At 41.9% G+C, this 17,513-nt stretch overlaps 1 protein-coding gene across 1 annotated transcript in view; it reads left to right on the forward strand.

The window, feature by feature from the left end:
• SMG1 (SMG1 nonsense mediated mRNA decay associated PI3K related kinase) overlaps positions 1–17,513 on the forward strand; it is a 78,164-nt gene continuing 60,651 nt past the window's right edge. Inside the window, exons 1-9 of the mRNA XM_087728951.1 lie at positions 1–343; positions 8,991–9,154; positions 9,641–9,796; positions 10,438–10,574; positions 12,691–12,749; positions 14,296–14,509; positions 15,350–15,475; positions 15,558–15,630; positions 16,441–16,538. Coding sequence (XP_087585077.1) covers positions 228–343; positions 8,991–9,154; positions 9,641–9,796; positions 10,438–10,574; positions 12,691–12,749; positions 14,296–14,509; positions 15,350–15,475; positions 15,558–15,630; positions 16,441–16,538 — 1,143 coding nt within the window. The 5' untranslated portion in view covers positions 1–227. The remainder of the gene's footprint in view (positions 344–8,990; positions 9,155–9,640; positions 9,797–10,437; positions 10,575–12,690; positions 12,750–14,295; positions 14,510–15,349; positions 15,476–15,557; positions 15,631–16,440; positions 16,539–17,513) is intronic.

A 17,513-nucleotide genomic window follows, 5' to 3' on the forward strand; every position in this document is an offset into this window, starting at 1 on the left:
GAGGAGAAGAAGGAGGAGCAGCAGCCGCCGCCGCAGGAGCAGCAGCAGGCGGGGCCGTGGGCGCCGCCGCCGCCGTCGTCTTCCGCCGCGCCTGAGGGAGAATCCCGCCCTCTCCTCTTCCGCCCTCCGGGGGTCCCCTCCGTGTGTGCGTGTGTGTGTGCTCGGCCGCCCCGCCCTCTCCCCGCGCCGCTTCCCCCCCGGCCGGCCATGCCGTCTCGGGCAAGGTAATGAGCCGCAGAGCCCCGGGGTCTCGGCTGAGCGGCGCTTCGTCCTCCGGAGGCGGCGGCACCAGCGGCACCAGGCAACACTATCACCCGCGGAGCTGGAATGACTGGCAACCCAGGTGGGCCCAAGACGCCCCCGTCGCCCACAGGCGCGGCCTAGCCCGGCGGAGGGGCCGGTGTGTCTGTGTGTTTGTGTGAGAGAGAGAGGGACTTGAGTGTGTGTGTGCGTGTGTGCGCGCGTGCGAGAGAGAGAGAGAGGTGTGTGTGAGTGAGGTGTGTATTTGTGAGTGAGTGTGAGAGGTGTGTGTGAGTGAGAGGTGTGTGTGAGAATGTAAGGTGTGTATGAGGTGTGTGAGTGAGGTGTGAGTGAGAATGAAGTGTGAATGAGGGAGAGGGGTGTGAGTGTGTGAAGGTGTGAGAGTGAGGTGTGTGTGAGTGTGAGACGGATGTGAGAGTGAGGTGTGTGTGTCAGTGAGGTGTGTGAGACGGATGTGAGAGTGAGGTGTGTGTGTGTCAGTGAGGTGTGTGAGAGGTATGTGAGTGAGTGAGGTGTGAGTGAGGGATGCGAGAGGTGAGTGAGAGAGGAATGTATGAGTGTGAGAGAATGAAGTGTGTGTGTTAGGTGTGAGTGTGAGAGAGGGATGTGAGAGAGTGTGAGAGTGATGTGTGTGAGTGAGGCAGGGAGGGAGGGGGAGGGAAATAAGGAGGCCTCACCACCCCCCCTCTACCTAGCTAGGCCTGGGGTCCCTCTTTGGCCCCCTCTTTGGCTTCAGTTTCTGCTGCTACGTTCCCGAGGTGGGGTGGGGGGATTGGCCTCCAAGACCCTGGCCAGGCAGGGTATAAAATCCTGCCTCTTTTAATGGGGTCTCCATGAGGGGGTGGATTGAGGGCTTTTCGTCCCTCCCCCCATTTTTATTTTCTGGGTGGGTTTCCCCTTGTTTGTGGAAAGGGGGGGGGTGTCTAGTGGAAATGGGGGGGGTCATTGCTGAGCTTCGTTTGCCCAGGATGTGGTGTGGGGCTAAGCCAGGGCTAGGTTTAAACCTGGTTGCTGGGGTGCAAGTTTTGGGGGTGGGGCATGTACAGAAAATGGGGTGGGGGAAAAGGTTGGTTACAAGCAGAAGGTTTTTAGGACTGGGTTTTAAAGTTTGGTGTCTTTATTGGCTTTATTTTTAGGGTGTGTGTGGGGGGGGTAAGTTTGGTTGTGAAGTGTCCCTTGAAGCTCATTGCAGGTTTAATTCTTCCTCTTTTTTTGGAAAAATGTTTACTGTCCCAAAAGTGCTGCTTTCTTCTTCTTCTTCTTCTTCTTCTTCTTCTTCTTCTTCTTCTTCTTCTTCTTCTTCTTCTTCTTCTTCTTCTTCTTCTTCTTCTTCTTCTTCTTCTTCTTCTTCTTCTTCTTCTTCTTCTTCTTCTTCTTCTTCTTCTTCTTCTCCTCCTCCTCCTCCCCCCTCCTCCTTCAAAAGGCAAGTGGACTTTTTGGGGCGTTTTTCTTGGAAAAGGTTTCACTTCTCATCCAAGAAGCTTCTTCTGTACTGGATGGAATTAAAAGAAGTTTATTGGATGAGAAGAAGCAAAATGTTTTCAAAGAAAGGAACAATAAAGCCCAAGAGTCCAGTTGCCTTTTGGGGGGAAACGGAAAATTACGACTTGGGTGATTGAGAATCTCCATAGATTAGGGTTGTGATTCCTTCCTCTGGTGGCAGCTTTTCCTCCAAGGCATAGATTTGAAAAGGGTTGGAGTTTCCCCTCTGGTGGTTTTGTTGGGTGTGGTGGTGGGGAGAATGGGGGAAAGGTTGTCCATCGCATGAGTAGTTGGACAGATAGTTGTTGTTTTGTATTAGGAGCCTTAGAAGTTACTTTCATTTTGTGATTATGCACCTGGGCAGGTATATTTCGAAAGTGTCCACGTAAAGTTGGCAGAGTGGTGCTCACCAGGCCTGTGTGAGTGAGTGATTTCAAACGGTTTTTCTTTCACTCTTCCTCTTCTATACTTTTAATTAGGCCTTTCCGCAGAGGGGTTGGTTCTGCAAAGTTTTCTTTCCTTGTGTGGGTATATTGTACGCAGAATGAATTAATGCACTCTCTTGTGGTTCCTGTTTCCTGTTATCTACTGTGCTGTGCTTCTTTTGGGATGGGTGAGAGAAATAGACCAGGAAAAAGCATAAGGCATTTAAAAAAAAAAAAAACAAGGGAGGGGGGAAAGTATATGAGATTTAAATGGTTGAGAAAGATCTGTGTTTTCCCATCTTGATTCCAATTCTAAGAAACTTCCAAGTGTAATGATGGATGAAATGCAGCATCTTTCATATTTGTTTCTAAAAGGTAGTAAAATGGACACTGTTTTGCTGTAATAAACTAGCGCTATCTCTGGCAATATTTCTAAATATGACATATTTAGATACACAGAAAATATCAGTGGCATTTCAGTTTTATTTTGCAGGATCTTTAATATGAATTGGGATTTTTAAAAAATTAATTTAATGGATTGATCCACTGCAATAATTTCACACTACTTTCATATTGCAACTTTGTTGCCTAGTTGATAACTTGGTAATAGATTTATGGGGAGGAGAAAGTGCAGTGGTGTTTTGTTAGATGTTAAGGTTCCTTTGTGTCTTTTTTTGGAGATTCATATTTCTTTTTCTTTTTTTAAAATACACTACTGCAAACTTGTGATAACGTAGAAGTGCATCCCCATCTGGAACAATTTGTTATGTTTATTATTTGAGATGGACATAGACAAGTCAAGACAATAAAAAACAAAAAACCAATTTTGCTTTGAGAGAAAATATATATAACCCCACGAACAGCTTTCATATTATTTTAAGATCTCTTGCTATGCTTGTAGGCATAGCCTTGAGCTTTTTTTTAAAACTATTATGTAAGAGCAGGTCCTTTTGTGATATCATGATCTACTTTTGAAAATTCCTTGATGTAGCCTGGTGACCTGCTTGTCAAGGCCCACCTCTCCTTGGGTGCATGGAAATGGATGCTTGGGGTGGGTTCTGGGAGGAAGGGGAAATCCGAAGTCTTATCTTCTAAAGGTTTGTGTCTTTAAAGTAAGATAGATTTAGTGGTCTGTTGCTCTGAACAGGAGTTCAGGCCATGGTTGGTTCAAAACCCCCATGGTAAGCTTGGTCTGATGTGCTAAGATTTTCATTTCAGAAGTGGGCAAGGATCCCAAATGAGCTTGCTCTTGTGGGGTTTTCAGAGGGGGAAATGGGTGACTTAGGTGGCTATGAGTGTTTTGGTTGGCCACATGGTGGTCTGTGGGCTACATCTTTTCTGCAGTTGGGTTGGAGAATTATTGGAGGACCAGGCAAACAAAGTCAGGTATTGGTAAACTTTTTTTTTTGAGCAGGAGACTCTGGTTGGTGTCATTCACTACAGAGTCATAATATGATGTGCCCGACATTTGGTTTAATGTGTTAATAGTGAACACAGCCATTGCAGATTCTAAAGCATTGTTATGGCTTAGAATGACATGTGAATCTAACCACTGGCCAACATAATCTCGGTGTTTCCTTCTGTATGGACAATTAAAGGTATAATAGTGGAGCCTTGACAAATTCTTTGGAGTTTTCTTATACACTCTGGAATTTGTTTCTGAAGTATTGTATACTTATTTATTTTATTTATTTAGTTATTAAATTGTTTGCCACCCATCTTGCTTTGAAGTGACTCTGGATGGCTTAACAACATTAAAAGCTATAAAATCATAAAAATTAAATGTATTTCTAAAAAACAATAAAAATAGAATTACAATCCAAAGTATACATTGATTTTTCAAACACATAAAGCTAGATTTATTCCAGATATAGAGAGCTTCGCCATTAGAAAGCACTGAAACATCTATGTGGATATTCAGCCTGCATCTTCCTTATTTAGTGACCACAAACGAGACTGGCAACTCAGTTAAGTGAATAAGTTGCTAAGTGAAACCATGACTGTGCTATATTATCTGACTTCTCAACCTTGGCAAAATGTGCGAACTTTAACTGCTGGAATTCCCCAGTCAGCATTGAGATGCTCATGCTACCTACACATATATCAAAATAAATTAATAAATCATATTTAAATGATAATGTACAATGGTGTCAAAATGATTTAAAATTGTGAAACTAAATAGAAATTGCCATTTAAAACTGGCACATTAAAAGTTCAATCATAATTAAAGCAGGTTGTTAGCTGGAGATCGATAATATTGTTTTTTTTGAAGAAAGGAAAGAATGAAAAACATGTCTGACTTGTGCCTATAAACCAAGAGACTAAGTGCTAGACAGGGTATCAATACAACTGTTATTGTAATGCAGTTACGAAAAAATGCAATTTAAATTTATCATGTTTGAAGTCATTGATTCAGCACGAACTCTTATTCAGAAAAATATATATACAGTGGTGAGAAATGCAGCTCCAATTTTAATGTAAGTGCAGGATTTTCTTGTGACTTTCATCTTTTTATGCTTTTTAGAATTCTGGCCCCAGCCTTCTATTTCCAGCATTGCTAGACAGGCTTCAGATTGGAATCTGTAGGAATGTACATTAGAACTTTCTCTTTTGCACTCCATGCTATTAAAGGAAGGCTGCAGGGAACAGAATTTATTACTTGGTGCCATTTCACTTCTCCTGTGGACTCATGCCTACATGGTGACTTGGTTGAGAACATGATTTTGAAAGTTTTTTTTTTTAAAGCTTAAAATGGTAAATTACGTTTTGTCTTTGGCAAAAGTTTTGGTTTTCTCGTCGTATTTTTCAGGGGGAAACTTTTAAAAATATACATTAACGCTCCAAAGCGAAGAAAGTTCGGATTGTGACTTTCTTTAGAATTGTTATAGGATGCTAATAGGATTGAAATGAAGGAATGGAGATTTCCTTGATTCCGGCTGATTACATGGATGTGTCCGTGTATTTTTCTCGGGAGCATTGGCTGCTGGGAATTCTGCCTCAGCAATGCAGAAAGTCCTCGACTTACAGCCATTTGTTTAATGACCATTTGAAATAACAGTGGCACTGAAAAATGTGACTTATGACCATTTTTCACACAGCCATTGCAGCATCCCTATGGTCACACGATCAAAATTCAGACGCTTGGCAACTGGTTCGTATTTACGACGGTTACAGTGTCCCGGGGTCACGCGATCCCCTTCTGACAAGCGAAGTCAATGGGAAAGCCAGATTCACTTAACGACCATGTAACTAACTTAACAACTGCACTTAAGAACGCTGGCAAGAAAGGTCGTAAAATGGGGCAATGCCCACTTAACAACTGTCTTGCTTAGCAACCAAAATGTTGGGCTCAATTGTGGTTGTAAGTCAAGGACTACCTGTATCTAGAGTTGGAGTTGGAGTCCACAAGTCGTAAAGTTATTAAGGTTGGAGACCCCTGCTTAGAGAACCATAGGGTGTCCCCCCCCCCCCTTCTGACATTTCAGGTGGTTAGACTGATTTGTTTTTTTCCCTCTGTGTCTGAAACCAAACTTTGCATCTTTTGCCTCCATGACGTCCTACTGTTTCTGTTGAAATTATTTTTAAACTGACAGGATAAATATGGTAGATGGGGCTGTAGGTGAGTAACACAGCTGTTCCACCAGGTGGACCCCGTCAGGTGTTGTAAAAAAACAAACAAACAGGAAAGCACATGGGAAATGAGGGTATTTAGATTTGAGATTTCGAGAAATACTCCAGCTTGTAGCTAGGTTAGTGAATTGTTATTTTTTCCATCGTGCACTTTAAATTGGCTCATCATGTGGCTTTCATTTCTCTTCCTAGACAACTTCATAAAGCTTGTAGAACTTTCGTAGAACCTCACCTGATTTGCTGAGTTGGGGAAATAAAACATTGTCTTTAATTTGATTCAGTCTGTGATTTAGGATGGCTGCTTAGTAAAAGCATGCAAGAGCGTTCCTTCTGAAACAGTTCAAGTATGAAATGCCTCATTCCAAGCATCTCCCCCCCAAAACTCAGTACACCCCACAAAACTGCATTTTCACTGTCAAGATGAGGCATTTGAAAATGAAATAAATGCATTTTACGTACCATAGAATAGAATGGAATGGAATAGAATAGAAGTCTTTATTGGCCAAGTGTAATTGAACACACAAGGAATTTGTCTCTGGTGCATATGTTCTCAGTGTACATAAAAAGACAAGATAGGTTCATCAAGAATCATAAGGTACAACACTTAAAGATGGTCAGAGGATACAAATAAGCAATCAGGAAACAATATCAATATTAGTAAGTTAATTAGTGAGGTTTTGCCTGCTATGTAATCACACAAGTTTGGGCTGTTAGTAGATGGCTTTACAGCTTCTTAGTATTCGTTTTCCATTGTCTGTCTGCAACGGCACATGATTTTTGCAATTTTATGTGTAGGGAAACCCATGTACAGCGCCATACATTATTTAGTTCCCTTTCAACAAGGGCTGCATTCTTGTATCATACTAAGCCATAATATGTCTTGGCGTAGCATGTTGTATGAACCTAGGCATTTGATTGATCTATAATATTTTAGCTTAGTGGTGTGTGTAGATTATAAGGTCACAGGTCCTGCAATTGCATTGTTCTATATGAAAAAAAGAGACTTTAGACTATTTTAATTAAATACTCTACATTTATGGAGATTAAACAAATCCTCACAATAAATAAAAACATGTCAGTTGCATGGTGACTCAGTTTGTATGATACCAAAATATGCTAGAGCCCTACATTATATTATTAAGCTCTTGTTTATTTTAACCTTTTTTCTTCAATAAGCGACTGTTACTGATTTGTACATCCGAAACCAAACCAAACGTTTATTGACATAATGTGCAATCCTGTCCTATGCATAGTATTCAGAAATTCTCATTCAGTTTCAGGATTATTAGCAAGGTGTGGCTGCAACTGGGGACGTTAGGTGCCTACTATTTCTATATATTGAGACAAAATGAGGCGTTTGAAACTTTTAGTATTTCCACATCTCTTGAAAGCGATGGCTGTATTGGCTTTTGTTTCTCCCCAAGATATTTCCTGTTGCTGACCCTGCCCTCTGAAACAGCATTTCTCCCCCTCCCCACGTGCATACGTTTTGCCAACTCTACTAGGGTTTTGGGAGGCCCTTAAGATCTTGGCTTTGTTCCCAACCCTCAGGGTTGTGTGTCTTGTGTTGTGTGTTTTAATTTTTATGGTTGATTTTAGTTCAGACTGCCATGTTTTATTTCATTTTTAAAACTGTTTTAATTGTTTATTTGGATTTTGTAAACTGCCCAATCTCCTAGAGGGGTGGTCATAATAAATTTAATAAAATATAAAAGTAGCACTCTTTATTATGAGTCTTGGCACAATCAGCCAGATCTTTACCCTGGATTTGGCTCCCCCCTCCATCAGGTCCTTCCCAATGATCTGGGTTAATCATCATCATAATCATCATCACCATCATTGCTTCATTAAGGCAGCTTTACGTGCTAGCTATTTTTGATTCCAAAAGCCGTTTTGTTTACTAAAGCGTGTAAAAGACATGCTCACTTCATATTCATGTTGGGCTTTTTTTTTTAACCGAGATATGGGATACTTGTGCATTATAGTATGTGACCTACATTTTATGGGTTTTAATATCTAAAAATGAATAGATCTCTCTGTTGTCTCACCCCACTCCTTGAGCAACTGTTTATTTATGCATGACATAGTTTGATGTTGTGATGGGTTAACTTGGAATGGCATGGAAAAAAAATATGTATTGTGCATTTCTCAGAAACCAGTATGCAAAAAATGTTTGGATATCTACTTTTATAGTAGAGTAAAAGAAAGAAACTTAACAGTGGTTCCTTATTTATTCGTTATGGTACTCATAATAAGAAAATGTTCATGCACGATTTTAAAATGGAATTCTGTAAATGCTTCTGTATCCGTGTTATCCAGTCCCAGGGGATTATGGGCATACGAACTGCCGAGCCCTTGCTGAAAGCTGTCAGAATATCCAGTGATGTTTGCTAGTTTGTCTGTAGAGTTGTGTACATTTATGCTGACGTCAGTGTAGATACAAGCTAGAATGTAAACACCTCTGCTTCTTTCTTGGAAAATGACCCAGTGTGGCGGTTTAATAACATTCCTGCCTCGTATCTTTGCACAGTGATTTTGTTCACACCACGGGCACAGTGAACGAAAAAAGGATGTGTTTTAACCCTCAATGTAATAATATAGCATCTTTTCCTCCTCTGCATGGTGCTTGTCACAATGGGATGTTCTGAACCTGCTCCTTGTTGAATTGTTCTCTGCAGTGGGTGTGATAAAAGATTGTGGAGGAAAGAGTGTTGAGCATAAATGCTGGGAACACTGAATACATATTTGAGAAGGCGCTCCGATGAACTTTCTTAAGAAGGAGACATCTTCTAGTTTTAGTCTGCTGATGGTGCATTTGCTTCTTAATGCATAGAAGAGCTCTTGATTTTCTTGGTGGCCAAAATTAAAAATAGCGTCTTCTTGGCTCAGAGGTTTCTTCTTGGCTCGTGCAGTTGGCAATAAACCATTGGTTTTGCCCATCTTAGGACATTGTGAAGAACTGATATCAATCAGTTTGTTAAAAAGTTCTACTTGTTAACTTGTTTATTTTATTTGTCATTTTATTATTCAGCCCTTTTGGTTTATATATGTTTAGCCGCTCACAGTCACCTTGTGGTGAGATGAGCAGCGAATGAATGAATGAACGAATGAATGACATTAGATATTCTAAACGTAAGCCAACTCTAGGGGCCAAGGTTTGAAAGCACCTCACAGATTTTTTTCTTCTTGCAGAAGTGACAATCAATCAGCTGACCAAGAGAATTTAAAATACTCTTCATCCAGAGACCGGAGTAGTTCTTCCTCCTATGGATTACAACCTTCAAATTCAACGGTGGTGTCTCGACATAGACATGATGATATCAGAGTCTCCACTGACCTCCAGAATGAAGAAAAAGGTACAAAGATGATCTTATTTGATATGAAACAGTTACGGCTCTAAAAGGAATGAGTTAGTCTAGATACTTTGTGGCTGTCACCAAGCCTCTGGTCAGTTTCTATTGGAATTATTATTGTGCTATGTTGCATTTTGTTATAAATGGGGGTAATTGTATCATCACATCTATGCTAATTAGCAAAATGATTTTTACAGGTAGAAACCTTTTTTAAGTAGCAAGATATAAGGAATATTGAAATACTGACCACTTACTGTCCTGGCTTGTCTCCTGGAGGAGGAGGAGGCTATAAAGTATTTTTAATTTGGGGGCGGGAGAAAGGATTGGCCAGTTAGGATGATAGCTCCTTGCAACATCAGGACCTAACGTTAATGGTCAATGGGTGGCTTTCATTCCCCCCCCCCCAACATTGTCAGCTTCTGCTGTAGGGTATGGTGAAATTTCCAAGCGATTCTAATGCTTTCCTTAAAAAAACTGGTTTTAATCCAGGTGGCTACAGTGTCAATGGAGGATCTGGGGAAAATACTTATGGTCGGAAGTCGTTGGGGCAAGAGCTGAGAGTTAACAATGTGACCAATTCTGATTTTACCAGTGTTCAGCATGGGAATCGTGCTTTAGTCACAAAAGACATGAGGAAAACACAGGGTAAGAACTGAGTGTGCCAGTCAAAAGTGGGCTGTTGCTTTGAGTTGGTTTTATTATTATAGTAACCATAGGAAATGTCTCCTAAAATTAGAACCATGTTCAAGGGCTTGAAAATATGAAATTCTAATACTGGGTATAATTATACTAAGGTTTATTTTAAATCAAGTGAACTGTTGTCCTGTGAACATTGTAATAAAAGGGTTTCTTTTTAAATTGGGGGTGGCCATTTTTTACGGGTTTTGGTTCCTTTCTGAGCAAAAGTCCTGAAGCAAAGTTGGTGTTTCCCCGAAAATAAGACAGGGTCATACTTTCTTTTGACCCCCGAAATAAGCGCTTGTCCTTATTTTTGGGGAGGTCTTATTATTTTTGAGGTGCGGGAGGCGGCAAGCGTGGTCACCTCATGGCTGCTGCTGTGTTTGCAGTATTTTCGGGGAGGGCTTATTTTAGCCCATGCGCCCAAAAGCCCAATTGGGCTTATTATCAGGGGAGGTCTTATTTTCAGGGAAGCAGGATAGTTGTGGACAAAGTTAAACTAAACGTAGCCGATCTATTTTCATGGGAATGGATTGTTTATTATTATGGGGATTGGTCTGATTTTGGGAGAGAAGGACATGCATGTGTGCCATTATCTCAATTTCTAGAGCGATCATTGTCTTACTCTGATGAGTCTCGACTGTCAAATCTTCTTCGGAGGATTACTCGGGAAGATGACAGAGATCGAAGACTGACTACTGTAAAGCAACTGAAAGAGTTTATTCAGCAACCAGAGAACAAACTGGTTAAGTATTGTTATATATGGCTTTGTTTTTTGTTTGTTTGTTTTTCTTGACTAAAGGCTCCTTTGCTTTAAGCTTGAATCCTGGTGCCTTCATGCAAAGGATCATCCAATGAGGCTAAAATTTCTTACCTTCGCCTTTTTCCCGGGAAGGTCCTTCTTGAGTAGCCTTTGTGTATTACAAGGAGCTCTTGATTTGAGACCATAATTTCCATTGCTAAGCATGGTGGTTGTTAAGTGAGCTGTGCTTGATTTTATGCCGGTTTTGGCCACAGTTGTTAAGCAGATCACTGCAATTAAGTGACTCACATAATCTTTAAATGAATCTGGCTTTCCCCCATTTGTTCTGACCTAGGCTTCCCCAAAAAGCACGAGGCAGAGTCCTGCTCCTGACAAAACCTCTTTTATTAAATGAACATGAATTCCTCTCTTTCACATTCAGTAAGGCCTGGCAAACAGTCATTCAAAGGAGTACAGATCTTATCAATCTTGGAAAGCTGCCATGTAAATATTTTCCAAATGAGGTGCTCTGCAAGGAAAGCCTAGACACAGAGTTTCTGATATTCATGGACAGATCATCACACTCTTGAAACGAATCTAACAATGAACACAAAAGCCCACTCCCCTTTCGCTCCTTCTTTTATGTCCAATGGGAGGGGCCAATCACCTTTCACCGGTGTCTTTACTCCCAAGTCTACCCTGAGTTGTTCTTTTCTTCTGGCAGCTCTGCGCATGCGCACACTGGGAACAGGCTCCAGCTGTTCCTCTGCCTCACTGCTGTCTGGCTCTGTAGGCACCTGATCACTGCCAGACAGCCTCGGCCCCATCTCTGCCTCCGATGCAGAGCCCTCCTCCAAGGCTTCCCCAGCCTCCAGGACTGGCCCATGTTCCTCCCCAACCTCCTCACTGTCTGACACTGATGCTGGCGGGCCACAACACCATTGGCTTGTCAGAGATCAGCTGGGAAGGTCACAAATGGTGATCACGTGACCCAGGATACTGCAACCACTCTAAAGGACATTTGCCAAGTGCCCAAATTTTGATTGTGTGGACCATGTGAATTGTGCGAGGGTCACAAGTGCAAGCACCGGTCACGTGTCACTTTTCTCAGTGCTGTTGTAACTTTTGAATGGCTTTTGAATGGTTGTAAGGACTGCTTATAGTTCCTTTTGCTTATAATTTTTTCTAGTGAGAGACAAGAATTCTATATTTATCCTCCAGCTTATATAAAAAGATGCTGACACGCTAAAGAGATAAGGGCAGTGGAGGGGAAAAAATGCTGGACCTATGAACGCTGAAGGCCAAAACAAGCTCATCTCTCAAAAGCGAGCATTTATATTCTGTTCAGGCCAGACTGAGCTCCCCTGGTCAGCAGTTGAGTTCATGTAGCGGGTTGATCGTCAGTTAGACCAGAGCAGGGCTCAGCAATTCACAGCTCCGGAGCCGCATGTGGCTCTTTCATCCCTCTGCTGCGGCTCCCTGTTGCTCAGAATATGTGTCGCAACCACCAATGTGTGATACTCGTCGGCACGCAGTTTATTGAGCTTTTCGGCCCCCGGTAGGCCAACTATGAATAAATCCAAGAAGTTTCATAAGAAAAAAGAATGTTTAATTTAACTACATGTGCTAGTTTTGTGGCCGCTCAGGAAATAGTCAGGCATGGGAAGGGTTTTGTGGCTCCCGGTGTTTTCTTTTCTGTGGGAAATGGGTCCAAATGGCTCTTTGAGTGCTTAAGGTTGCTGACCTCTGGACCAGCGGATAGGAAAATAAATGGTGGTAGCAGTTGCTGTGAAAGAAGTCGGCCTGGATGTCTGTGCAGATTCTCAGCCATCCAGGTCATAGCTGTCTCAAAGGTGCTTTTATTTTTTCATTCAAAAGGCAACTGGATTGTTTGTTTTTCCACGAAAATGTTTAGCTTCTCACCCAAGAAGCTTCATTAGTTCTAATAGCAGGGGCTGAATGAATGAAGCTTCTTGGGCGAGAAGCAAAACGTTTTCTTCTTCTGCCTCAACAACAACAACAAAAAAGTCCAGTTGGCTTTTGGGAAAAAAAAAACGGCAACCTGAATTTGCTTTGCAGTCACCCTGTTAGTGAAACCTTTCTGTGTTGACTCTTACAGGTACTTGTTAAACAACTGGATAATATCTTGACTGCCATACATGATGTGCTTAGTGAAAGGTGAGTTGGAATCTGACCGCTTTGACGTTCATTTCTGATCGAGTCCATCTGGGAATGGACAGCTCTGGAGATCTCTCTGCAAGCGTTTTCTGTTTCCCCTTCGGAGCGTGGCATTTCCAACAGATGGCTTGGCAGCTTCCGGAAAGAAAATAATCCAACCTGGAAGTCACTCAAGCTATTCTCCCCGGGGGGGGGGGGGGAGGTTGGTTGGTAATCTGGCCCCGAAACAAGCCAATTTAGGGGGATCATCTGAAAGCTGGCGAGCTGCGCTGTCCCCAAATGACACGATCCACAGGGGGTGGAATGTTCTGGCATTACCCTAAAAAGATCAATGAATTCTGCGCCTCCTTTTAGCCAGTGATGAGGAAAGAAGCATCAAGGAAAGCTCTTGCCTCTTACCAGAGCGCTTGGTACAAACCACCAGGAGAAAAATTCCCTCTGAAACCGCCACTCCTTAGTTTATTTACTAACTGACAGAGCCAAGGTGGCGCAGTGGTTAAATGCAGCACTGCAGGCTACTGCTAGATCAGCAGGTCAGCGGTTCAAATCTCACCGGCTCAGGGTTGACTCAGCCTTCCATCCTTCCGAGGTGGGTAAAATGAGGACCCAGATTGTTGGGGGCAATATGCTGACTCTCTGTAAACCGCTTAGAGAGGCCTGAAAGGCCTATGAAGCGGTATATAAGTCTACTGCTATTGCTATATTGCTATTAACGTCCTCCTGCTTCGAAGGTGCTTGTTGAACTGAGGGGCAAGGATGGGAGCAGAAACATTTAGGCAGTCCTTGAGTTATGGCCACAATCGAGCCCATCCTTTCCGTGGCTAAGCAAGGCAAGTAAAGTGAATCCACACCCCCGTTTTACAACCATATTTTTTTTGCCGCTAGCCGTCAGCGAATCACTGCCATTGTTATGTGAATCATGCAGTCGTTAAGTGAATCTCGCTTAGCCCATGAACTTTGCTGAGAAGGTTGCGAATGATGATCACATGACTCCAGGACACGGCAACTGCCATAAGTACATGCCACTTGCCAAGTGCCCAAATTTTGATCACATGACCATGGGGTTGCTGTAGTTGTAAGTGTGAAAACTGGTTGTAAGTCACTATTTTTTTTTGTTCCGTTGTAGCTTTGAGCGATCGCTAAACAAATGGTTGTAAGTCAAGGATTACCTTTATGTATAAACGGGAATTTGCGTGAATGAGATGCTGGGTTGAATGTGTGAATGTATTCCTTGTAGTTTCTGTGTCTACCGTCCCAAACCAACCTTCAGGAGCTCTAACGCAGTGTTTTTCAACCTTGGCAACTTGAAGATGTCTGGACTTCAACTCCCAGAATTCCCCAGCCAGCATTCGCTGGCTGGGGAATTCTGGGAGTTGAAGTCCAGACATCTTCAAGTTGCCAAGGTTGAAAAACACTGCTCTAACGATCAGTTCACTGCCATTTTAATTCCAGGCTGGTTTGTCTCTGGATGAAATGCTATATTTCATAACCAACTGTCTTTTTTTTCTCTTCTTCTTCTTCTTCTTCCTCCTTTTCATAAATGCAGTAGCAAATTGCTTCAAGAATTGAGACAGGAAGGGGCTTGCTGCCTTGGCCTTCTTTGCGCTTCTTTGAGCTACGAAGCTGAGAAGATCTTTAAATGGATTTTTAGCAAATTTAGTTCCTCCACTAAAGATGAAGTTAAACTGCTTTATTTGTGTGCAAGTTACAAGGCGTTGGAGACTGTGGGAGAGAAGAAAGCCTTTTCATCCGTAATGCAAGTAAGAATCAAATCGGTGACTGTTTTGCTTTTCAGATAAAGATCACAAGCCCCAGCTCGTGTCTTAAGTAAAAGATCACAAGCTCCAGCTTGTGTCTGTTTGACTAGTGACATGCAAATGAATGAGAAATTATCAGTCAGTGGGTATCTATCTATCTATCTATCTATCTATCTATCTATCTATCTATCTATCTATCTATCTATCTATCTATCTATCTATCTATCTATCTTCCATCCATCCATCCATCCATCCATCCATCCATCCATCTCTCTCTCTCTCTCTTTTAACATCCGCATAATTCCTTGCGGGATGGAGTTTGGGCAACTGAATGGAGCTAGCAGAGTGTTTACTGGCTGTTTGCCATTCTTGTTGCCAATGCTGAGTTTTGTTCAGCAGATATATTCTCATTGTGCCCAGAGAGAAATATCTGCCTCTACCTAGGTTTGAACTTAGAGCCTCTTGATTGTGAGGTGAGAGTTCCATCTCTAAGCCACTGCACCACTCCAGCTCTCTCCCTCTCCCTCCCCCCTCTTCCTCCCCCTTTACCTCCCTCCCTCTTTCCCTCTCTCTCTCCCCCTCTTCCTCCCTTCCCCTCTCCCTCTCTCCATGGAATAGAGTGGATCAAAAGTACAGGCTCAAAATGAATAAAGGTCAGCTCATTCTATCCTTGCTGCTGACAATTTACAATTTTGTGCTTCTTAGTGGATTGAATGACTTACGTGAATTATACAATAGACGCTGCATTCATCTTCGATTTATTGCTTTTGGGATGGTTGCAGCCATGCTTGTTTTACATGGATTTCCAGAACTGTATGTTTCTTTTTCCTTCCTCTCTCAAAGCTCGTCATGACTAGCCTGCAGTCTATCCTAGAGAATGTGGATACCCCCGAATTGCTGTGTAAATGTGTCAAGTGCATCCTTCTTGTGTCTCGTTGTTATCCTCACATTTTCAGCACCAATTTTAGGGTAAGAGCCTTGCCCTCTCTTTATGTCTTACGTGCCCATTATGTGTTCCAGGTGGATTAACTTTTGTGTATTGCTTTCCAAGGACACAGTTGACATATTAGTTGGGTGGCATATTGATCACACTCAAAAACCTTCTCTGACCCAGCAAGTCTCAGGTAAGCCTGAAAAATAAAATAACTTCATGAGATGCCCTGTAACGTGCTCTGATTTCCTTGTTGGGTGATCAAGAGTTATTTCTCATATCTGCTTTACATCAGTTAGTGCATACAAAGGAAATGCTGTTGCTTGCAAGGTTTCAGTTAAAATATTTTAGTTTATTGAAAATAAAATCTGGCTGTACTAAATTTCATTTTGATCAGTATCCTACCTGCTTTTCTTCCTCCATCCCACTTATCTTCCTCCCTCCTTCCTTCCCTCCTTCCTTCCTTTCCTCTTCCTCTCTTCCCTTCCTCCCTTCCCTCTTTCTCTCCTCCCTTCCTCCTTCCTTCCCTCTTCCTCCCTCCTCCCTCCCCTCCCCTCCCTTTCCTCTTTCTCTCTTCCCTCCCTCCCTTCCCTCTTTCTCTCCTCCCTCCCTCCTTCCTCCCCTCTTCCTCCCTCTTCCCTCCCTCCCGCCATTCCCCCTTCCTCCCCTCTTCCTCCCTCTTTCCTTCCTTCCCTCTTCCTCCTTCCTTCTCCTCCCTCCTCTTGAATAGCTGTAATAGTTGTTTTTGATTTCTAAAGCTGTTGCCTACCAAAACTATAATTTAGTTTGTTTATACCATTATAGAGACTATTAACTAAAATGTGACTAGTATTTATTTAATTTTTCTGCACAGTTATTCACACACTATGCATGGTTTATGAGTGCTGCTAGTTTTGCTTGCTTAATTTTGGTGCCACTTTATTACTATTATTATTATTTTTAGAGGAACCAGATGTAGCTTTAACCTTACCATGTTTTTCATTGCTCCGGCCCTTTCTAACAGGATGGTTACAGAGTTTGGAACCATTTTGGGTCGCTGACCTGGCCTTTTCTACCACACTCCTGGGTCAGTTTCTAGAGGATATGGAAGCTTATGCTGAGGTAATGAGGCCATCAATCTTGAATTGGAATAAATGCTGGGGGTGAGAGAAAAGTGAGACACTTTCTAGGAGATAACAAGTTCTTACCTGTGTCGGAAAGTGTTGTGAATATGGTGAACACTAGCTAATTCCCTGAAGGATCTTCTTTCACTCTTAAGAAAGGGCTCTCCTCTTTTATACTTTACATCATGTCCCAACAGTGCTTTCCCAAAAGGGAATTTTGACTTTCTTGGATTCCCTCCCCCACTTGAAAACATTTTGCTTCTCATCCAAAAAGTTTATTCAGTTTTGAGATTCTTGGATGAGAAGCAAAACGTCTCCCCGGTGTGTGTGTGTGTATGTTCCAGATGCCTTTTGGGAAAACATCTCTGGCACAACCTGGACGATTGAAAATCTCTGCAGACCTTTATGTCCATGAATTATCTGCTGTTACGGTTGCTTTGTTCTTTAAACTTATCCCACAAGATTAGTTTAAATGAGTTTTGATTTGCTTCTTTTTTCTTCTCTCTTTCCTTCCTTTTTTTTTTTGTTTGTAGGTAGGTGACATGATTAGAAGTTAGGTAGGATAGAAGGAATTTTTTTTTTAAACATGGTGACATTAAAAGAATAAGAGATAGAAATAAGAGAAAAGGGGAATATTAGTGTATATACTTTTATATAATAAAATAAGAGCAATAATAAGAGAAAACGTGGAATCATCAAATAATGACAGATTGCAACTTTATATAAATATGTATTGCCATTAGAAATATATAAGTTGGTTGAAAGTAATAACTATGTTTTATTTGTATTAGAATGTATGACACCCAGGTGCCACAATGTTCACGCATTGATATTTTTGTAAAAAAAATAAAAAACTTAAAGAAAAAGAAAACATTGATTTAAACGAGTGTTTCTCAACCATGGCAATTCGATCTTGCTGGCTGGGAATTCTGGGAGTTGAAGTCCACATACCTTAAAGTTGACAAAACTGAGA

Source organism: Thamnophis sirtalis, unplaced genomic scaffold (genome assembly GCF_051295495.1).
Source record: "Thamnophis sirtalis isolate CommonGarterSnake01/CBP01778 unplaced genomic scaffold, rThaSir2_p1.2 scaffold_14, whole genome shotgun sequence".
Classification (NCBI taxonomy): Eukaryota; Metazoa; Chordata; class Lepidosauria; order Squamata; family Natricidae; genus Thamnophis; species Thamnophis sirtalis.